Source organism: Mytilus edulis, chromosome 9 (assembly GCF_963676685.1).
Source record: "Mytilus edulis chromosome 9, xbMytEdul2.2, whole genome shotgun sequence".
NCBI classification, from domain to species: Eukaryota; Metazoa; Mollusca; class Bivalvia; order Mytilida; family Mytilidae; genus Mytilus; species Mytilus edulis.
The window spans coordinates 21,762,127-21,781,785 of NC_092352.1; the positions used below are offsets into that span (position 1 = coordinate 21,762,127).

The 19,659-nt window shown below is 31.9% G+C and overlaps 1 protein-coding gene across 1 annotated transcript in view; it reads right to left on the reverse strand.

Moving 5' to 3' along the window:
- LOC139489665 (uncharacterized) overlaps positions 1–19,606 on the reverse strand; it is a 79,723-nt gene extending 60,117 nt beyond the window's left edge. Inside the window, exons 1-6 of the mRNA XM_071276315.1 lie at positions 19,385–19,606; positions 16,462–16,625; positions 10,009–10,166; positions 9,009–9,077; positions 5,044–5,204; positions 749–853 (exon numbers count right to left, since the gene is read on the reverse strand). Coding sequence (XP_071132416.1) covers positions 749–853; positions 5,044–5,204; positions 9,009–9,077; positions 10,009–10,166; positions 16,462–16,625; positions 19,385–19,536 — 809 coding nt within the window. The 5' untranslated portion in view covers positions 19,537–19,606. The remainder of the gene's footprint in view (positions 1–748; positions 854–5,043; positions 5,205–9,008; positions 9,078–10,008; positions 10,167–16,461; positions 16,626–19,384) is intronic.
- Between the last annotated feature and the right edge of the window lie 53 nt (positions 19,607–19,659).

The following is a 19,659-nucleotide window of genomic DNA, read 5'->3' on the forward strand; positions in this document are numbered from 1 at the left end:
CGGTGCCTTCACACTTGAATACATAGTTCGGCTTATAAAAATCACCATGCAAAATATGCAATATTCGTTTCACAATCTCATGTATGTTCATTTGAATCTTGCTTGTGTTCTTGATCATATTTTATTAAGCAGATGTTAAATAAATAATGATATAAACAAGAGTTCATAAACTAAAATAAAATGTCTTGCCTGCACCAGTAGTTATGATTGAATTTTATGTGTAAAGTCTGAATGATCAAGGTCAAACTTCATACAGTTACACATTTACTTAAGATTTTCAACGATCCATGAAATTTAAAGTCACATCAGATCAATCCTGCCTGATTTAACAACCATTCTACAGTTGATAGTATCTGAGAAACAGTCCAAACCAAGATAATCAAAATTTACAATTTTCAAACCTTTACCCTTTAGTCAGCATATATGATATATCTACCATCGTGTAAACTGTTTAAGGCTTTGACTGACCGAAAAGATTTTTTTACTATATTTTCAACTGAAAAATCTGAAAATTTCTGTCTGACCCAATGACCTTTTGTCAGACAGAGTTTGGGATACACTGGTATACATGTATTTGACTCTTTCATACTCATGTATAATCTGCCATCATGTATATAATGGTTTACTTTTACAGATTGTGACTTGGATGGAGAGTTGTCTCATTGGCACTCATACCACATCTTCTTATATATACGTGATTGACTCAGTATTAACTCACATTTCTATCTGAACTTGCTTTCATACTTACGGATAATCTGCCATCATGTATACCAGTGACTGAGGCAACTGTTCTATAATGTTTACATCTTCAACATAATGTTCAAATAAATCCATACATATTCTAACTTTCTTCCTAAAAAAAAATTATACCAATTTTTATATGTTTCTTGTAGTTGACAGCAGCATAAGTGTTTAACCAGGTGCTCAGCAGGGCGCAGCTTTATACGACCGCAGAGGTCGAACCCTGAACAGTTGGGGCAAGTATGGACAAAACATTCAAGCGTGATACAGCTCTGAATTTGGATTGTGATCAAATTTTTGACATAACATGTTTTTTTTTTACACAAAACAAATGTCAAGGTTTTACAAATCAATTAAAGATTTCTTCTTCAAACTTTTTAAATCTAAAATTAAATAGTTGATCATGACACAGCATAGGTTTCTGACACAGAACGAATGTGGTCTAATGAACTTAAAAGTTTTTTTTTGCCTTTGAGCAATTCACTATGCTGTTGAATATTAATCCTCTCAAAAAAATGTTTGAAGAAATTTTCTTTTTATTTATGAAATCTGAAATGTGAAAAATTTTAACCCCCCCCTTTTTTTTTCACATCCCTGTTTCCCTTTTTCCAAAACTGATATCAATTCAAATTTCTAATGGAGTTTGCAACAATAACTACTCTTTTAAATACATCATAAAATATTACAATGTAAAATAAAGTGCTTGTTATCACTGAATGGTAAAGATTGGTTGGTAGTAAAAGTGAATATACATTGTTTATTGTATAAAACAATAACAAAAACTTCATCAGCAACATTTTATATGGGCAAATTTCCAATGAAGTTATTTACATAAAGTTATTGGCAAATAAAAATAGAAAATGACATCATAGTCATGTCTGGCAAATGTCCAACATACATTATCTAAAATCATTTTAGATAAGATAAGGAAAAAAAGCTTCATCAGCAACATTTTATATTGGCAAATTTCCAATGAAGTTATTTACATAAAGTTATTGGCAAATAAAAATAGAAAATGACATCATAGTCATGTCTGGCAAATTTCCAACATATATTATCAACTACTATTCTATACAAAGAAAGATAACTCCAATTGAAAATTAATTGCTATTGCACAATATTGTGCAATTAGATATTTCTTGCTATTGTGCAATACTGTGCAATTGAAAATTTCTTGCTATTGCACAATACTTGATATGGAATCCTGATTTGGACCAACTTGAAAACTGGGCCCATAATCAAAAATCAAAGTATATATTTAGATAAAGCATATCAAATAAGCCCAATAATTTAATTTTTGTTAAAATCAAACTTAGTTTAATTTTGGACCCTTTGGACCTTAATGTAGACCAATTTGAAAACTGGACCAAAAATTAAGAATCTACATACACAGTTAGATTTGGCATATCAAAGAACCCATTTATTCAATTTTTGATGAAATCAAACAAAGTTTAATTTTGGACCCCCATTTGGACCAACTTGAAAACTAGGCCAATAATAAAAAATCTAAGTACATTTTTAAATTCAGCATATCAAAGAACCCCAAGGATTCAATTTTTGTTAAAATCAACATAAGTTTAATTTTGGACCCTTTGGACCTTAATGTAGACCAATTTGAAAACGGGACCAAAAATTAAGAATCTACATACATAGTTAGATTCGGCATATCAAAGAACCCCAATTATTCAATTTTTGATGAAATCACACAAAGTTCAATTTTGGACCCTTTGGGCCCCTTATTCCTAAACTGTTAGGACCAAAACTCCCAAAATCAAACCCAACCTTCCTTTTATGGTCATAAACCTTGTGTTTAAATTTCATAGATTTCTATTTACTTATACTAAAGTTATGGTGCAAAAACCAAAAATAATGCTTATTTGGGCCCCTTTTTGGCCCCTAATTCATAAACTGTTGTGACCTCAACTCCAAAAATCAATCCCAACCTTCCTTTTTTGGTCATAAACCTTGTGTTAAAATTTCATTGATTTCTATTTACTTATACTAAAGTTATTGTGAGAAAACCAAGAATAATGCTTATTTGGGCCCTTTTTTGGCCCTTATTTCCTAAACTGTTGGAACCAAAACTCCCAAAATTAATCCCAACCTTCCTTTTGTGGTCATAAACCTTGTGTCAAAATTTCATAGATTTCTATTCACTTAAACTAAAGTTATAGTGCGAAAACCAAGAAAATGCTTATTTGGGCCCTTTTAGGCCCCTAATTTCTAAAATATTGGGACCAAAACTCCCAAAATCAATCCCAACCTTCCTTTTGTGGTCATAAACCTTGTGTTAATATTTCATTGATTTCTATTCACTTTTACTAAAGTTAGAGTGCGAAAACTAAAAGTATTCGGACGACGACGACGCAGACGACGACGCCAACGTGATAGCAATATTAAACCAAAAAATTAAAATTTTTGCGGTCGTATAAAAATCAATTTTCTGAAGAAGTAGTATCTCTAAATCTTCAATTATACAAAAGAAAAAAGAAAAAACATGTATTGACAACTTTTGGCGGTAGTATAACAATACAAACTGTCTTTCTGAATTTTTCTGTATAAATAGGAGAATCCAAGATATGTTAAATTTGGTGTTTATAAAAGTAAATAAATTAAACTGACCCAAAAATAGGTAAGAAGGTGCATAACAGACTTACATTTTTCTGCAAATTGTATCTTATATATTTCATTTTAAGCTATAACACAATTTGATTGAAATACAGATCATACATTTCATAAACATGGGTTTGACAATGCTCTGTTCTACTTTCTGTTTTAAAGACCTTTCAGGATCCTCTAGTTTTGTAATAATGGAACACACCGTTAAAAACTTAAAGGCTGAAATCTCATTGGCTAATTACCAACAGAAAGTAGAACAGAGTGTTGTCAGATCCAAGCAAGGACACAAGATCTGCATTGCAATTAGACTAAGCTGCATTCTAACATGACATCCTTCAAACACTTTGAGTACACACCCCAGGTAAATTACGTATATATTGTTTCGGCTGTTCTGATTGTAATCCCACATCATATGTTATTTTACCAATGAGCCACATGACGTCTGAGTACGATGACGTCAGAATATAAGCATTTTACAGGAAGATACACGCTTGTGAAACTCGAATTCATCGCAATAAGGAAACATAAATAAAATGTTAAAATGTGTTATAAACTATTTTTTTATACATATAAGACATATACAATGAAAGGACTTTAATTCGTGGTTATCAATTTTCGTGGTTTGAGCAATATTTACATGTTCGCGGGTTTTTAAATTCGTGGATTTCAGTTTTCTAAAAAAAAAATGAAAAATAGATGTCATTAGAAAACGAAGGTTACAATTTGTCTGGATTGAAGGAAATTGCAAAGTACACAGATTAAAGACCATCAAAGGTATTAATTATGCCATAAACATGTCACCTAAAGAAAACAGTGACATAAACAAATGTTATAAACATATTTAGAATTGTAAAATAGTTCTTATCAAAAGTAAGTCCAGCATGAAATTATTATTTTCCATACATACAAGAATTATGAACACTTTATCATAGCATATCAATACCCGAAATCTGACTTTCATCAATCAAAAATATTTTTTTTATGAGAACTAAAAGATCAAAAGTTGTACAGTTTAGGTTTTTTAAAGATTAAATAGGTATAATCCTTCCTGCAATTGTAGTTCATATAGCGTTTGCCTTGTGACTATTATTATGTATTTTCAGATTTGACGATATTCAATATATTCTCTAGATCATATCAGTAGTCAAACCTACATGGGGATATTTCCATGTCTTGATTTGGACAATGGTTATTCTATTTCGTTGGACACTTAAATTTGTGGAAAAAGTCATCCATGAAACCCACGTAAATTGATTCCCCATGAATAAAAGTACTTTCACAGTAAGTAAACTTATCATTTAAATTCATCTAAACCTATCTAAATATGTTATTGTAAATAGTTTAAGTGTGTCACTAATTCAGTTTGCTCCGTTCTTTTATGTCAATTTAATAGTGCGTTCATTTATGGGAACAGCAAACATAACCTTCACCTAGAGCGCTTCGATCCAAAAGAATTGTCGCATTTTTACTATTAGAATCGAAATAATTCATGGGGGCTTGAATTATACTTATTTTACCACAGTTTGGCCCTTTATGCAGATAATTTATCTGTTGCTCGTGGTAAAATATTAGTATAAAGGGCCAACCCGTGGTAAAATTAGTTTAAACTCAAGCCCCCATGAATTATTTCTTAAACATCACTCCCAATAGGCAACACAAGTTATTTCATTTTTTTATACTTACGAAAAATTATGAGTATGTGTGTTCCTCCTACCAACTTTATCATAATATTTTCTTCTGTCATTAGTTGACATCAAAAATCCACTTATTTTCAAATTATATAAATAAAAGTCTACTAATCTTTTCTGGGCATCATTTAAATTATCACTATTTGCATTCACTTCCTACAAAGAGAGTACAAATGAACAATAACAATAATTATAACTATAAACAATTAGAAATGCTGCAAATCCACAATTAATCACAATATTTATTTCATTCAAAGATAATGGCATTTTTTATTTATAGTTGAGAGTTTGGATTGACAGGTTTTATCGACTTCCCCTTCTTCAATTTACAATGGAGATCAGTTTATTTTTTCACATTTTTTGGAGCTACATAACTTATATTTCATAGCTTTGTACAATAACAAATTCACTATAAGAAATTACACTCATATATTTGCAGAAAAACAACACTCTGTAAATTAAGAAATTTATTATTGCTATCTAGATAATCTACATTGAAATTTATAACTTTTCAAAAGGGGGAAACAACAAAATTTTCATGAAACAGTATATGTTATGATGGTATGATACTAAACCCCTAACGGGAAGGATTGTGCCTGATGTTCATATGATGAAATCATAATCTTTCAGTCAGTTTAATTGAAGTCTTGAGCTGGCATGTCAGTTAACTGCTAGTAGTCTGTTGTTATTTATGTATTATTATCATTTTGTTTATTTTCTTTGGTTACATCTTCTGACATCAGACTCGGACTTCTCTTGAACTGAATTTTAATGTGCGTATTGTTATACGTTTACTTTTCTACATTGGCTAGAGGTATAGGGGGAGGGTTGAGATCTCATAAACATGTTTAACCCCGCCACATTTTTGCGCCTGTTCCATGTCAGTAGCCTCTGGCCTTTGTTAGTCTTGTATTATTTTAATTTTAGTTTCTTGTGTACAATTTGGAAATAAGTATGCCGTTCATTATCACTGAACTAGTATATATTTGTTTAGGGGCCAGCTGAAGGACACCTCTGGGTGCGGGAATTTCTCACTACATTGAAGACCTGTTGGTGACCTTCTGCTGTTGTTTTTTTCTATGGTCAGGTTGTTGTCTCTTTGGCACATTCCCCATTTCCATTCTCAATTTTACTACTTTTATAAATATTAGTGTGAAACCAATTCAAGTGGATTTCTGTGTTAGAGAAACTACAATATATTATATAGCAAATTTACCTGACCATATCGGGAAATAGTTATTTAGTCAGATCTTAACACGTACTTGTGATTTGTTTAAAACCGGTTTTGATAAAAATAGTCGGAAGAAATGTCGAAATGTAATTAAATCCGTATTTCGGTAAGATGGTGCAAGCATACGATTTTTATTGTGTCTTACACTTTGAGAAGCGATTAATCTTTAACTACTTTATTCAAATATTGTGTAAAAATGTTAATTTTGAGCTATGAAAGTCAAGTGGCTCGAGCATATTTCTGAGGAAGTTTTAAAAAATTGCAAAGAAATATTTTTACAGTGGGTTAGCTTTCATTAGTCTTCACTATCTATAGATTAACAACTTTTGGTTATTTTTATAATTTAGAATCATCATTGAAGGTAGAGCATGATTGCACAGTTAATTAATTATATTGATGTGCCATTTGTATGCAAGAGTGACATTCCGTTGTATTATGTGCCAATTCGAAAAATTTATGCCAGTATTGTCTCCCCTTAAGAGGTTCATTTTTTTTTATAAATAAGTTTAGGTTTCTATTATTTTGAATAATTACAAAATGTATCAATTCAATATATTTCAGTTTTTGTTATTGGTGTATCAAAAACATTGATGTACGAATATAATTTCATAAATTTGAAACGTTTAAAATGATTACATACCAATATAAAGAACCGTTCATCATTTTTGAAAAAGATTATGAATGAATATCGATTTTTTTATCTACCCTTCTAGATAGATTGATTGGGAAATGAACCAGAGCTATCTAATGGTAATCACAGAGAGGGACGAGCAAGCAATTTTTAATTGTAGCTTATTTAACGTTTAAACAATTTTCCACTATAAACGAATGTTACTTTATACAAATATAAGGACTTTGTTAGCTAAATCTACAAATTTTATTAGATATTATGATTTTTTATTGCAATAGATTAATATGCTATATTATATATATAAATATTCAACCAAATTAGGCTTCTGAATTCTTTGACAGAAGCGAATCATGAAGGTCAATACCTGAACAAAACATCTTCACAACCAAATAAATTTCATGAATAAATATATGTGAATGTGTCCATGGGACACAGATGATGACCTGCTTGCATATAAGATTATAAAGGAGCACAACTCAAGAAGGGTAAAAGTGAGGCCACTCAATTCAAACTAGATCTATGTTTTGTGGTAATAAGCATTGCATATAGGTTTCATAACATTTGTTTGAGGCAAACTAAAGTTAGAGAAGGGAAACAAATTTTTACTATTGTAAAGAGGCATAACTCTTGAATGGTAAAAGTGATGCTTCACAAATTCAAACTTGATCTGTGTTTTGTGGTAACAAGCATTGTGTATAAAAGAGGGACGAAAGATACCAAAGGGACAGTCAAACTCATAAATCTAAAACAAACTGACAACGCCATGGCTAAAAATGAAAATGACAAACAGAAAAACAATAGTATACATGACACAACATAGAAAACTAAAGAATAAACAACACGAACCCCACCAAAAACTAGGGGTGATCTCAGGTGCTCCGGAAGGGTAAGCAGATCCTGCTCCACATGTGGCACCCGTCGTGTTGTTTATGTGATTACAAATCCGGTAAATAGTCTAATTCGGTAGGTCACATTCATGAAAGGGAAGGGGATTGTAGTTACGACGTAAGGAACATATCCGATATCATTTGTGAAACGGTTATTTCATAACGGTCAACCAACTCGTGATGGCGTCCGTAAAATTTACGAAGGGATGATTTCAACTTCACCATTTGGAACTCTTGGTTTAATAGCTTCCTTGTGAGCAGTAACCCTCTATCAAGAAAATCATGATAGGAAATGCAAGCACGGGAATATCGTATCAATTGGGAGATATATACCCTGTATGCAGGTGCTGCTGGAATGTTGCTACTTAGAAATGGAAAGTTCACAATTGGAAAGCTGAAATCATCTCTTTTGTCGTAAAGTTTAGTTTTCAATCGACCCTCATTGTCAATTTCTAGATGTAAGTCAAGATATGAAGCCGACTTAACTGTATCTGTAGTATCCTTTATCTCCAATTCGATGGGATAGATGCGTTCCACATAGTCACCAAATTTTGTATAAGTTTCATAACATTTAGTTGAGGCAAACTAAACCCATCTTCCTATATCTATGCATTTGTATTCAGATATCGCAGATCAAATTTATTCGTTCATTGTTTAATCATACGTTTTTTGATTGAGTTAAGTCTGCCAATTGATATTTTATCGTATGTTTTTCTTTGTTGTGATGTTATGCTATTGTTTCAGAAAAAGGGAGAAGGTTTGGTTCCATTAAAACGTTTAATCCCGCTGCAAATGTTTGCACCTGTCCTAAGTCAGGAATCTGATGTACAGTAGTTGTCGTTTGTTTATGTAATATATACGTGTTTCTCGTTTCTCGTTTTGTTTATATAGATTAGACCGTTGGTTTTCCCGTTTGAATGGTTTTACACTAGTAATTTTGGGGCCCTTTATAGCTTGTTGTTCGGTGTGAGCCAAGGCTCCGTGTTGAAGGCCGTACTTTAATCTATAATGGTTTACTTTTTAAATTGTTATTTGTATGGAGAGTTGTCTCATTGGCACTCACACCACATCTTCCTATATCTAAAGTTAGAGAACTGAAACCAATTTAAGATGTACCAACGCACAGATGGACAAGAGTAAATCTTAATGCCCACTCCACTATGGAAGGGACACAAAAATTAAATCCTTGGTTGTATCAAAAACAATTGTACCTGTACAGCTTTCACTAAACTGGTAGATATAAATCTCTCATGTAACGCCTTTATATACTGTCTTTCTAACTGTAAAATATAAATATAAAAATCTCTATTATGCAATCTCTCCTTCTATCTTTCAGACTCTTAAAGATAATCTCTTCATTTCAAGTCATATTTATCTTTCTAACTGTAAGAGATAAATTTTTGATGTAAATTCTTGTTTATTTGTCTATATCTGTTGAACTGTGAAAAAAATAATCTCTCACATAATTATTGTTCTGTTTTCATTACTGTTTACTTTAAAGTTCTTATATATATGGTCACCATCTATTTTTGTATCATCTATAATTTCAAGCAGCTTTGTTTTAGCAATATTTGATAAGTTTTTACTATGTTTTTGTGCAATTTTTTGTGTAGTTGGTGTTAGTTTCTAAATTGAACCAGTCAGATTTATAGCTATTGTTTTCAGATTTGCCCCGTAACTTTAACCCATTTAACCCACATAACTATCATAGCATCACAAGATAAGAAAAATGTATTGTCCCAAAGCCAATCATTGCACGAGAGTACTCTTGAAAGTCACTTCTGTAGGCAAGTATAAGACTAAAAATCTTACTCAGTTGAGTACAAATTATTTTTCTGGTTTGCTGCACTGCAGAGTAATACTGAGAGGTAAACAGAAAACATTGTGTTACTTAAATTTACAAACACTTAAAGCATGATAATCAATCTGATTACAAGTATGTTGGAAAGCAGAATACCATGAATAATTTATATTTCTATATATAAAACCAAATATTATCATTAAATATTAAACTGTGATTAAAAACCGCTAATCATTGTTTTTCATTAATCATCTTTCAAATAAAGCATAAATTCTGTCTGACATGGAAATAACCTGCTTTAATTTATAATTTAAGAGCCAATTTCATGATTCAGGAAATGAGTTTCTGGAAATGGCTTAACCAGTAACCAAACATGACATAATAATTGTTATCTCCCCTGTTTATCTTACTCTGTTGTGGGCTCTTTTAAATCCCTCCTCTGTATGAGTAAGGGCGTCAAAGATAGCACTACTGCATTGTCTACTGGTAAACCATGTAAACTGTAAGGGTACCAATATTTCTTCAATACGATTAAATACAGACTCAAACGTCTTCTGGTAGTGTACATCTGAAAATTAAACATTTCTTTTAAAAACATCTTTTACATTGTTAAATGCAATATCTTCTTAAACATTACACCATGTGTAAAACTTTAAAAATAAATGAGGAATATGTCCATTGGACAAAGATGATGCCCCTGCTTGCATATCATATAAAGTTATAAAGGGACAGCTAGAGAACGGTAAAAGTGACGTCAGCCAAATTTTTTATTGATCTGAGTTATTATTAGTAATAACTATTGTGTATAAGTTTCATAACATATGGTAGAAACAAACTTCAGTAAGAGAACAGAAACCAAAAATATAGCAATTTTTCCATTAGTAAAGGGGAATAACTCTAGAACAGTTAAAGTGACAGCAATAAAATTCAAACATGATCTGTATTTTGTGGTAATAAGCATTGTGTATAAGTTTCGTATTAATTGGCTGAGGCTAACTTCAGTTAAATAACGGAAACCTGTAAAGGTGCATAACTCTAGAACAGTTAAAGTGACACAACCAAAATGCACACTTGAACAAGATTTTGTGGTAATAAGCATTGTGTATAAGTTTCATAATATTTGGTTGAGGCAAATTGAAGAAAGAGAACAGAAACAAAAATTTAGCAATTCTTTCGTTTGTGAACAATGGTGAAGGGGCATAACTCTAGAACTGTTTAAGTAAAGCCACCAAAATCCAAACAGCAATATGTGCAATAAAGAATCAATTATGAATGTTAAAAAAAAATGTGTCTGTGTTTTATGGTTATTAGCATTGAGTATAAGTTTCATAACATTTGGTTGAGACAAACTAAAGTTAGAGAACGGAAACAAACTTTGGGATGTACAAACTGACAAAGGTAAGACTTAAAATGCCCCCTGGCATAAAAATATCCAACTCGTGTGTGATTATTTCTAATTGTTTCTTATTAACTACATATGTATTTATGTGACATTTGAAAATCTTTAATTGCTTTAAAATATGGGTAAAGTTCAGTAATGGAAAACTTCACATTTCTTGGTTTCAACAATCTATTCTGCATGTGGTGTCAATCAAAAACAGATATAGAAACATTTCAAAGAAAAATATATTTACATATTTATACTTTTTACAACCTTGAGTTTAAAAACCAGAAAATAAACTTTAAATGTATTGAAAAAAATAAATAAAGTGATGTGAAAATAAGAAGATTACTGCCTATGAAACAACTTGCCACCAGAGACTAAATGACGTAAAAGTTAATAGGTCACTGTATGGCCTTCAACAAATAGCACACCCCATACAGCATAGTCAGCAAGATTTCATATGTTAAGGTTGTGTGACATTTTCAGCAAGCACTTTACTGTGTGAGCTTGACATTTTTATTTTAGTATAAAATTTATTAAAAGTAAAAACTTGCATTTAATTTTAAAAAATCCTATAATATCAATCCATTGTCCTAGCCTGTAAATAATTGTTAGCCCCAAAAAACTATGAAAACTGGCATTTGCATGTAATAATTTTGTATCAAATATAAAAAAAGGCTAACATAATTTGCAGTTCCGAGAACTTCATATTTTGACCAATATTATTGTTTCTATCCCTTTAATGTTATTCTTAAACTTTTTGGTTAAAACCCTTGATCAATAATTGCATTCCCTTCAAATCTATCATTAATTAATGATAGCAAGCATCATAAAAAGTCTCGAATTTTTGTTACAAAGTTATTCTTTTTTTATAAATATGTAATCAGAATAAAATTTAGAAAGAAAATGGGGAATGTGTCAAAATGACAACAACCCCACCATAGAGTAGAAAATAGCCAAAGGCCTCCAATTGGTCTTCAACACAGCGAGAAAATCTGAAACAAATAGATAAGATTTGATTTGATTTTTGGTGCTTTAATGCCACTTTTAAGCACCGCATAATGCCATTTAGGCTATTTTGTGGCGGCCAGTTTTTATTGGTGGAGGAAGCCGGAGTGCCCAGAGAAAACCAAAGACCTTAGATAGGAAAACTGACATCTAGATAAGAATGTAAATGGCCTAGCAAATAGATATGTAGCCTGGAGTTTATAGGTCAAACAATAGCAGTTGATAAATTTGGCTTCATGCCATTTATCTTGTCCAAAGTTAAAGTAACTCTATTGAATATGATATTGTTCTTAGTCTTTTAATCAGGGATTCTTTTTAAAAACATTACTTTTCAACAGTGTTTTATCAAAATATGGTAATTTTAAACAAACATTTTTCTCTCACAAAATTAGAAATTTTAAACCCTAAACTGTGTACCATTATACGAAACTGACATCAAATTGGGTATGTTATATTAACCAGAAGAAAAAACTAGAGGCTCTAAAGAGCCTGTGTCGCTCACCTTGGTCTATGTGAATATTAAACAATGGACACAGATGGATTCATGACAAAATTGTGTTTTGGTGATGGTGATGTGTTTGTAGATCTTACTTTACTAAACATTCTTGCTGCTTACAATTATCTCTATCTATAACAGTACTTTCTGTGGAAAATGTTATTGAAAATCTTCATATTTTAAGAAAATTGTTAAAAATTGACTATGAAGGGCAATAACTCCTTAAGGGGTCAATTGACTATTTTGGTCATACTGACTTATTTTTAGTTCTTATTTTGCTGTACATTATTGCTGTTTACAGTTTATCTCTATCTATAATAATATTCAAGATAATAACAAAAAAACAGCAAAATTTCCTCAAAATTACCAATTCAGGGGCAGCAACCTAACAACCGATTATCTGATTCATCTGAAAATTCCAGGGCAGATAGATCGTGACCTGATCAACAATTTTACTACCTGTCAGATTTGCTCTTAATGCTTTGGTTTTTGAGTTATAAGCCAAAAACTGCATTTTACCCCCATGTTCTATTTTTAGCCATGGCGGCCGTCTTGGTTTGTTGGCCGAGTTACCAACACATTTTTTTAACTATATACCCCAATGATGATTATGGCTAAGTTTGGTTAAATTTGCCCCAGTAGTTTCAGAGAAGATTTTTCTAAAAGATTACTAAGATTTACGAAAAATGGTTAAAAATTGACTATAAAGGGCAATAACTCCTAAAGTGGTCAACTGACCATTTTGGTCATGTTGACTTATTTGTAGATCTTACCTTGCTGAACATTATTGCTGGTTACAGTTTATCTTTATCTATAATAGTATTCAAGCTAATAACCAAAAAGAGCAAAATTTCCTTATAATTACCATTTCAGGGGCAGCAACCCAACAATGGAATGTCCGATTCATCTGAAAATTTCAGGGCAGATAGATCTAGACCTGATGAACAATTTTACCCTGTCAGATTTGCTCCCAAATGCTTTGGTTTTTGAGTTATAAGCCAAAACCTGCATTTTACCCCTATGTTCTATTTTTAGCCATGGCGACCATCTTGGTTGGTTGGGAGGTGCACTGGACACATTTTTTAAACAAGATACCCCAATGATGATTATAGCCAAGTTTGGTTAAATTTGGCCCAGTAGTTTCAGAGGAGAAGATTTTTCTAAAAGATTACTAAGATTTACGAAAAATGGTTAAAAATTGACTATAAAGGGCAATAACTCCTAAAGTGGTCAACTGACCATTTTGGTCACTTGACTTATTTGAAGATCTTACTTTGCTGAACATTATTGCTGTTTACAGTTTATCTCTATCTATAATAATATTCAAGATAATAACCAAAAACAGCAAAATTTCCTTAAAATTACCATTTCAGGGGCAGCAACCCAACAACGGAATGTCCGATTCATCTGAAAATTTTAAGGCAGATAGATCTTGACCTGATGAACAATATTACCCTATCAGATTTGCTCTAAATGCTTTGGTTTTTGAGTTATAAGCCAAAAACTGCATTTTACCCCTATGTTCTATTTTTAGCCATGACGGCCATCTTGATTGGTTGGCCGGGTCACCGGACACATTTTTAAACTATATACCCCAATGATGATTGTGGCCAAGTTTGGTTAAATTTGGCCCAGTAGTTTCAGAGGAGAAGATTTTGTAAAAGTTAACGCAGGACGACGACTCCGGACGCTGGACTCCGGACGCCACGTGATGAGAAAAGCTCACTTGGCCTTTCGGCCAGGTGAGCTAAAAAAGGAATTTCTAAGCTTGACAACTATCCACCAAACAGTTTTAAATCCTAAGCCAATAAAGATTTAAAGGACAATTCCTAAACTTGTTATTAAAAAATGTCACAAAAAACTGGGTGTTAATTACCATTTTTATCACATTCCTGCAGGTGGAATTGTTCTTCCACAAAATATCTTAACATTTGTGATTTCAAGTTTTTTTTTATCAATTTATGATTTTTTTTTAAAACATTTCCTGATTATTTGAACTTGTTTAATACAAATCCAAGGTTGTTAGCTTAAAGTAGTATGCAATACTAGAAATAGAAATGTGGCATCAAAAATTAAGAAGTAAAATGTGGCATCAAAACCAAAAAGAACAAGAGTGCACACGCTGAAATGTCTTGCCTTCTATACTAATCATTGATATTATGTTGATAGTCCTAAGTATAAAGCTAAGCTTTATTACAACTGTCACATAAACTTAACATTAACCAAGATAACTAAACAAAGACCAATGACCAATGCATAGCATGAGTTTAAATAAAACAGTACCCAGTAGTTGTCTGCATATATTATCTTCTTTACCTCTACTGCATGTGATTAATAAATTTAACTATGATGAAAATAAATTTAAAATATTAATTGTCAGCTCTTAGTATTTATTTGTGCTGCTTTAACAAACATCAGTTGATGTATTTGTCAATTTTTTGTTATCTTATACATCCTAAATTTTGACTACATATAGTTAAGATTTTAATTTTTACAATTTCCTCCAAAAAAAATCACTGGACTCTTTTTCTGGAGAAACAGTTGAATATTTTCTAACTGTAGTACATTTATTTATGTTTAAATATTTTTTATATTATACAACCCCCATGTCACAAATCAAATTTATTTGAAATTTCATGGATTTATAACTTTAAAAAAAAAATCACTTTTTGGCTTCATTTACTTTTATATTTATTGCTTTATCTCATTCACAGGTGGAAGAATTAAGGTATAACTGGGTTTAAGTCCTCAAGTAAAGAATTCCCATCGATTATTATTGCAGTTAAAAAATATTTTTAATAAGTTCATGATCGCACATCATAGGTCCGAGACCACAATTATTTCATAGTGCATTTCTTTTAGAAGATAAATGAAAATTAAAAAAAATCTACCTGCGCTTTCTCAATGAAATTTTTACAGTGTGTTGTACTACTTTTGGGACAAATTATATCAAAATTATAGAAAATTTCATCGGCTCTAACTCAAAATAAGGACAATTTTATGTTTAGGGCGTCTTGAAATCTTTTGACAGCTTCCGAAGTGCAAATTTCAACCTTTTTCAGCTGGACCAAATCACTACTTTCCTTTAAAATTCTGAACCCAAATTTTTTAACAGTGTAATTTCTACCCCCTTCTTGCAATATGAGGCATTAAACATGGAGAAATAAATTTGGAAGAGGTATAAAAATTAATGGCAAGTAATCCACTGTCAACACTAAGGACTATATTTGTGAACAACGAAAATCAAGGGACGACAATTGTGGTCTCGGACCATAAACGTTGGGGGTATTATATAACTCGTCTGGAAGAGTTATTGTCCGTTATCGAGCCCAAGTTATCTTTCTTCTTTCGAAACCGAAAAACAAATGGCGGCCAAAATGTACGTGAACGACAGTCTCGATTTACAAGTATTTTGCCATGAAAACGAAAACTAAAACGCAAACGGTTTTTAAAAGAAAATAATTCAGTGGCTCATAGAAATAGCATTTTGTAACACACATGTGCATAAAAAATGTTGCCAAATGTAAGTGAAAGCAATATGTACAGTAGGCAATGACAAAAATTATCTAGAACTGACTCAATCAATCTGCGTTTTTGACACATGTTTTAAAGGTTAACTGCTTCTTACTCTATGAAAAGTTTACAGACGCTCAACCTATGATACTTATCTACATTTTATCAAAATTTGACCGCACAACTCGCTACGGTTCCTGAGTTTTCAATGACCAAAACTACGAGGTCATTTTTTGCTGTAGCACATGTCAAATTAATCCAGGTCGGGCAAACAGCTCGTGCAAATATATTTCGGACAGGGAATCCCGCGAAAAAAATAAATTCAGTAGTGAAACAATATATTATAAATGTGGTGCTATAATTTAAAAAAAAAAAAAACCAGTGCCATTCTTAACCTTGTCAGGCTTGTGATGTCATTTGAAAATCCTGGGGAAAACACTGAATCAAAACTCAATGACTAACCCTCTAACTGAGTTATATGTTTATCTAGTTGAACTTCAAAATCTATGGATCGTTTAGCACCAGCCCTGACAACTCCTTCATGGGTTATATTTGGGAAATCTGGAAATTCCTTCCATCTCATTACAGGATTGCTGTCCTCTGTATCTGGGGGCAGTTCAGGAAACCTGAAATATAACATGAGAATATCAATGACAGTTCTAAGATGTTGGTCTCATATGGATTTGAGTTTTATATAACATGTACACCTAGGCTGTACAGTGACCTATAGTTGTTAATGTCTGTCATTTTGGTCTCTTGTGGACAGTTGTCTCATTGGCAATCATACCACATCTTCTTTTTTATATATAAGGTATTGCTTTACACAATTTATGGTTACCATGATCAATCAGAGGTTTACATAGCCTAGATGATACACCAGGATCTTTGACAATCATCTAGGCTAAACATTTTAGAAGTTGTTAGTGATTTACAATGCAAGGCCTTAGGGTGTGGAAATATTCTTGTCACAGGTATAACACCAATATATGCCTCTGCATTGTCAATCACTTGGCATTTAAATGAATATATCTATTGCACAACTTAATTCCTGACCAGGGTTATACTGTGTATTACCAGTGTTTCCACAGTGGCACTGTCTGTATTACTCAGCTCTTTGTAAAATTGTATATATCTCGACTTTGTGATGCTGAATAATTTAATATTATATGGCCTAATTAACTTTGACTAGGCTAAAGGGATCACCCAGATTTGATTCATTAACAAAACCCTGTGAAAATTTTAGTTTCATCATAGGGATTCTTGTTTTTGAAATGTTGACAAGAAATCCTGTTTTTAAAATTTGCATGACAATTTCCACTGAAATAGTTTTACTCAGTCATAGGACTAAGTGACTAAGTGGTGTGATACATAATATAAGTTTAATAGACAATGTTTCAGATCTATATGTGGAAAGTAAAATCCATAGGGATGATCATGAGGTCATAACTATGTATAGTCATTCCCTTAAAGAATCAGAACTTTAATATCCTACTGTGAAGCAAGTAAAGAAGAAGCAAACAATTACTGTTCTGCTGATCATGCACATTTTTTTTCAAGCTCTTTTTTCCTAAACTTTTTAAAAACAGAATTTATGGGAAAAATTCAAATTGAAATCAACCACATTTAAGAAATGCAGCTATAACATCTGTAAAGGAGCATTTAGTTAAAATTTCAATATCTCAAAAATAATATGGTATGCTAATAAAAAAAATGCTTTGATATTGATTTGTTTGTAAAGGAAAATGTTTTTTTTTCAAAATCAAAGATGTGCAGGGAAGCCTTTTACAAAAGTATTTTATAATTTGTACTTATTTTGTGCTGTTATAAAATTATCATTCCATGGGTCAGCTGGTGGATAGTTGTCTCATTGGCAATCAATATATGTACATGCATTGACATGATATCTGTTTATTTTTTTACATTTCCAAGTTAAAAGGGGGCATAACTCTAGAACAGTAAGTGACTCACTCTGTTGAGTTTTGGTTTATAGCATTGTGTATAGATTGCATAAAATTTGGACGAGAAAAACTTCATTAAGTGGGAAAAGTGCAGAGAAAACAATTTGCAATTTCCCAAGTTATGAAGGTCCGGGTCTGTTCTCCCAGGTACAAATGTACATGTTTGCCCGGCCAGGGTCCATTTGCCCTGATTTTTATTTTTTTGCATAATGCCCTTATTGTTTAGTTGCATTATGTTCATTATTTCAACTGAATATGTTAAAGTTTGTTGAAAAAAAATCTCTAAATACACAATGAAATATTTGTATTACTGCAACAAGTTATTAATAAATTTCTGTTACTCTGCATAGTTGAATACTGCAATACAACATGTATAATGTATTTGTCTTTATTGATATTTGTAAACAATTGATAATAAGTGAAGCAATATACATTTTAATAATAAATAAACATATGAATCCTTTTCATGTTACAGTTTTACAATTCCTACATGATTGTTTTTACTAATTCCTAGAAACAGTTAGTGAGAATTATCATTATGAACATTTATAGAAGTCCAAAACAAGCCATTAACTTTAAAACCGTGGTGTAGTTGTTAGCGCATCAGACTACTAACACAAAGGTCCTTGGTTCCATTCCTGTTCGGGATGAAAATTTCAACTAAATTTTCAGCTGTCCCTTGACACCATTTGAGAGTATGGTCTTGAGGAAACGATGATAGTCCGTCGGAAGGGGACGATAAATGGCTGACCCGTGTTAAGAGAGAGCCATACATGTATCTCTTGCACGTTGAAGACAACCTTGTAGATTTCGAAAAATAGTAGGCTAATGCCGCTACAAGGCAGCACTTGTAGTGAAAAGGGATTAATATAAGTTGTAAAACGTGTTTCCCAATCAACTATAAATAAATGTTTAAACTAAACTAACTTTAGAATCTGTCCTTGTATTGTATTTTCATGAATTTCAAGAATTTATACCATATAGATAACTAAATATGTTTATTAAACTGTATAACCGTAATATTAATATTTTGTAATCAAAATAGGCAGAAAGAATCCAGGGGGAACATACTCTAACGGCATGAAGGGTGAACAGACCCAGGCAGATAATACACCTAATCGCTATTAGTCTGCCATTACTGAACATCACATAGGTTCCCGCATAATTTTTATGTCAAATACAAAATATCTGACACTACACTGGAAAAGTGATTGTTTGTATGACGTCAGTTCAAGCAGTGACTCACAGCCATATTTCCAACTCTGTCTGTGAGTTCTTGTTCTCAGTATTGGGTATGGGTTTCATAAAATTTGGATTTATAAATTTTAAGGTAAACTCATTTTTTTTATTGCATAACTAAATCATATTTGCATCTATTTTCCGAAGTTCAAATGTTTTAACAGTGTATCAGCGACAATAAGTCTTACAGGATTATGTATGACGTTGAGGTTCGTCGTTTTGCATCCAAAAAAATCTTATGTTTTCGGCAGATTTGATGTAATAACTTTCCATGTCCTCTGAACATGGAGGCTGCCATTTTTAAACAGTCTGGTTCCAAATCCAGTGTAGGTGTACTCATTTATAGGTCAGGGGGAAAATAAACCAGTAGCAAAAGATTCTACTGTGTACCAGTCATTTCTAGTTTTACTCTTCCTAGAAAATTAAATTCCAGTCTAAAACTCGACTTAACCTAATAATCCAG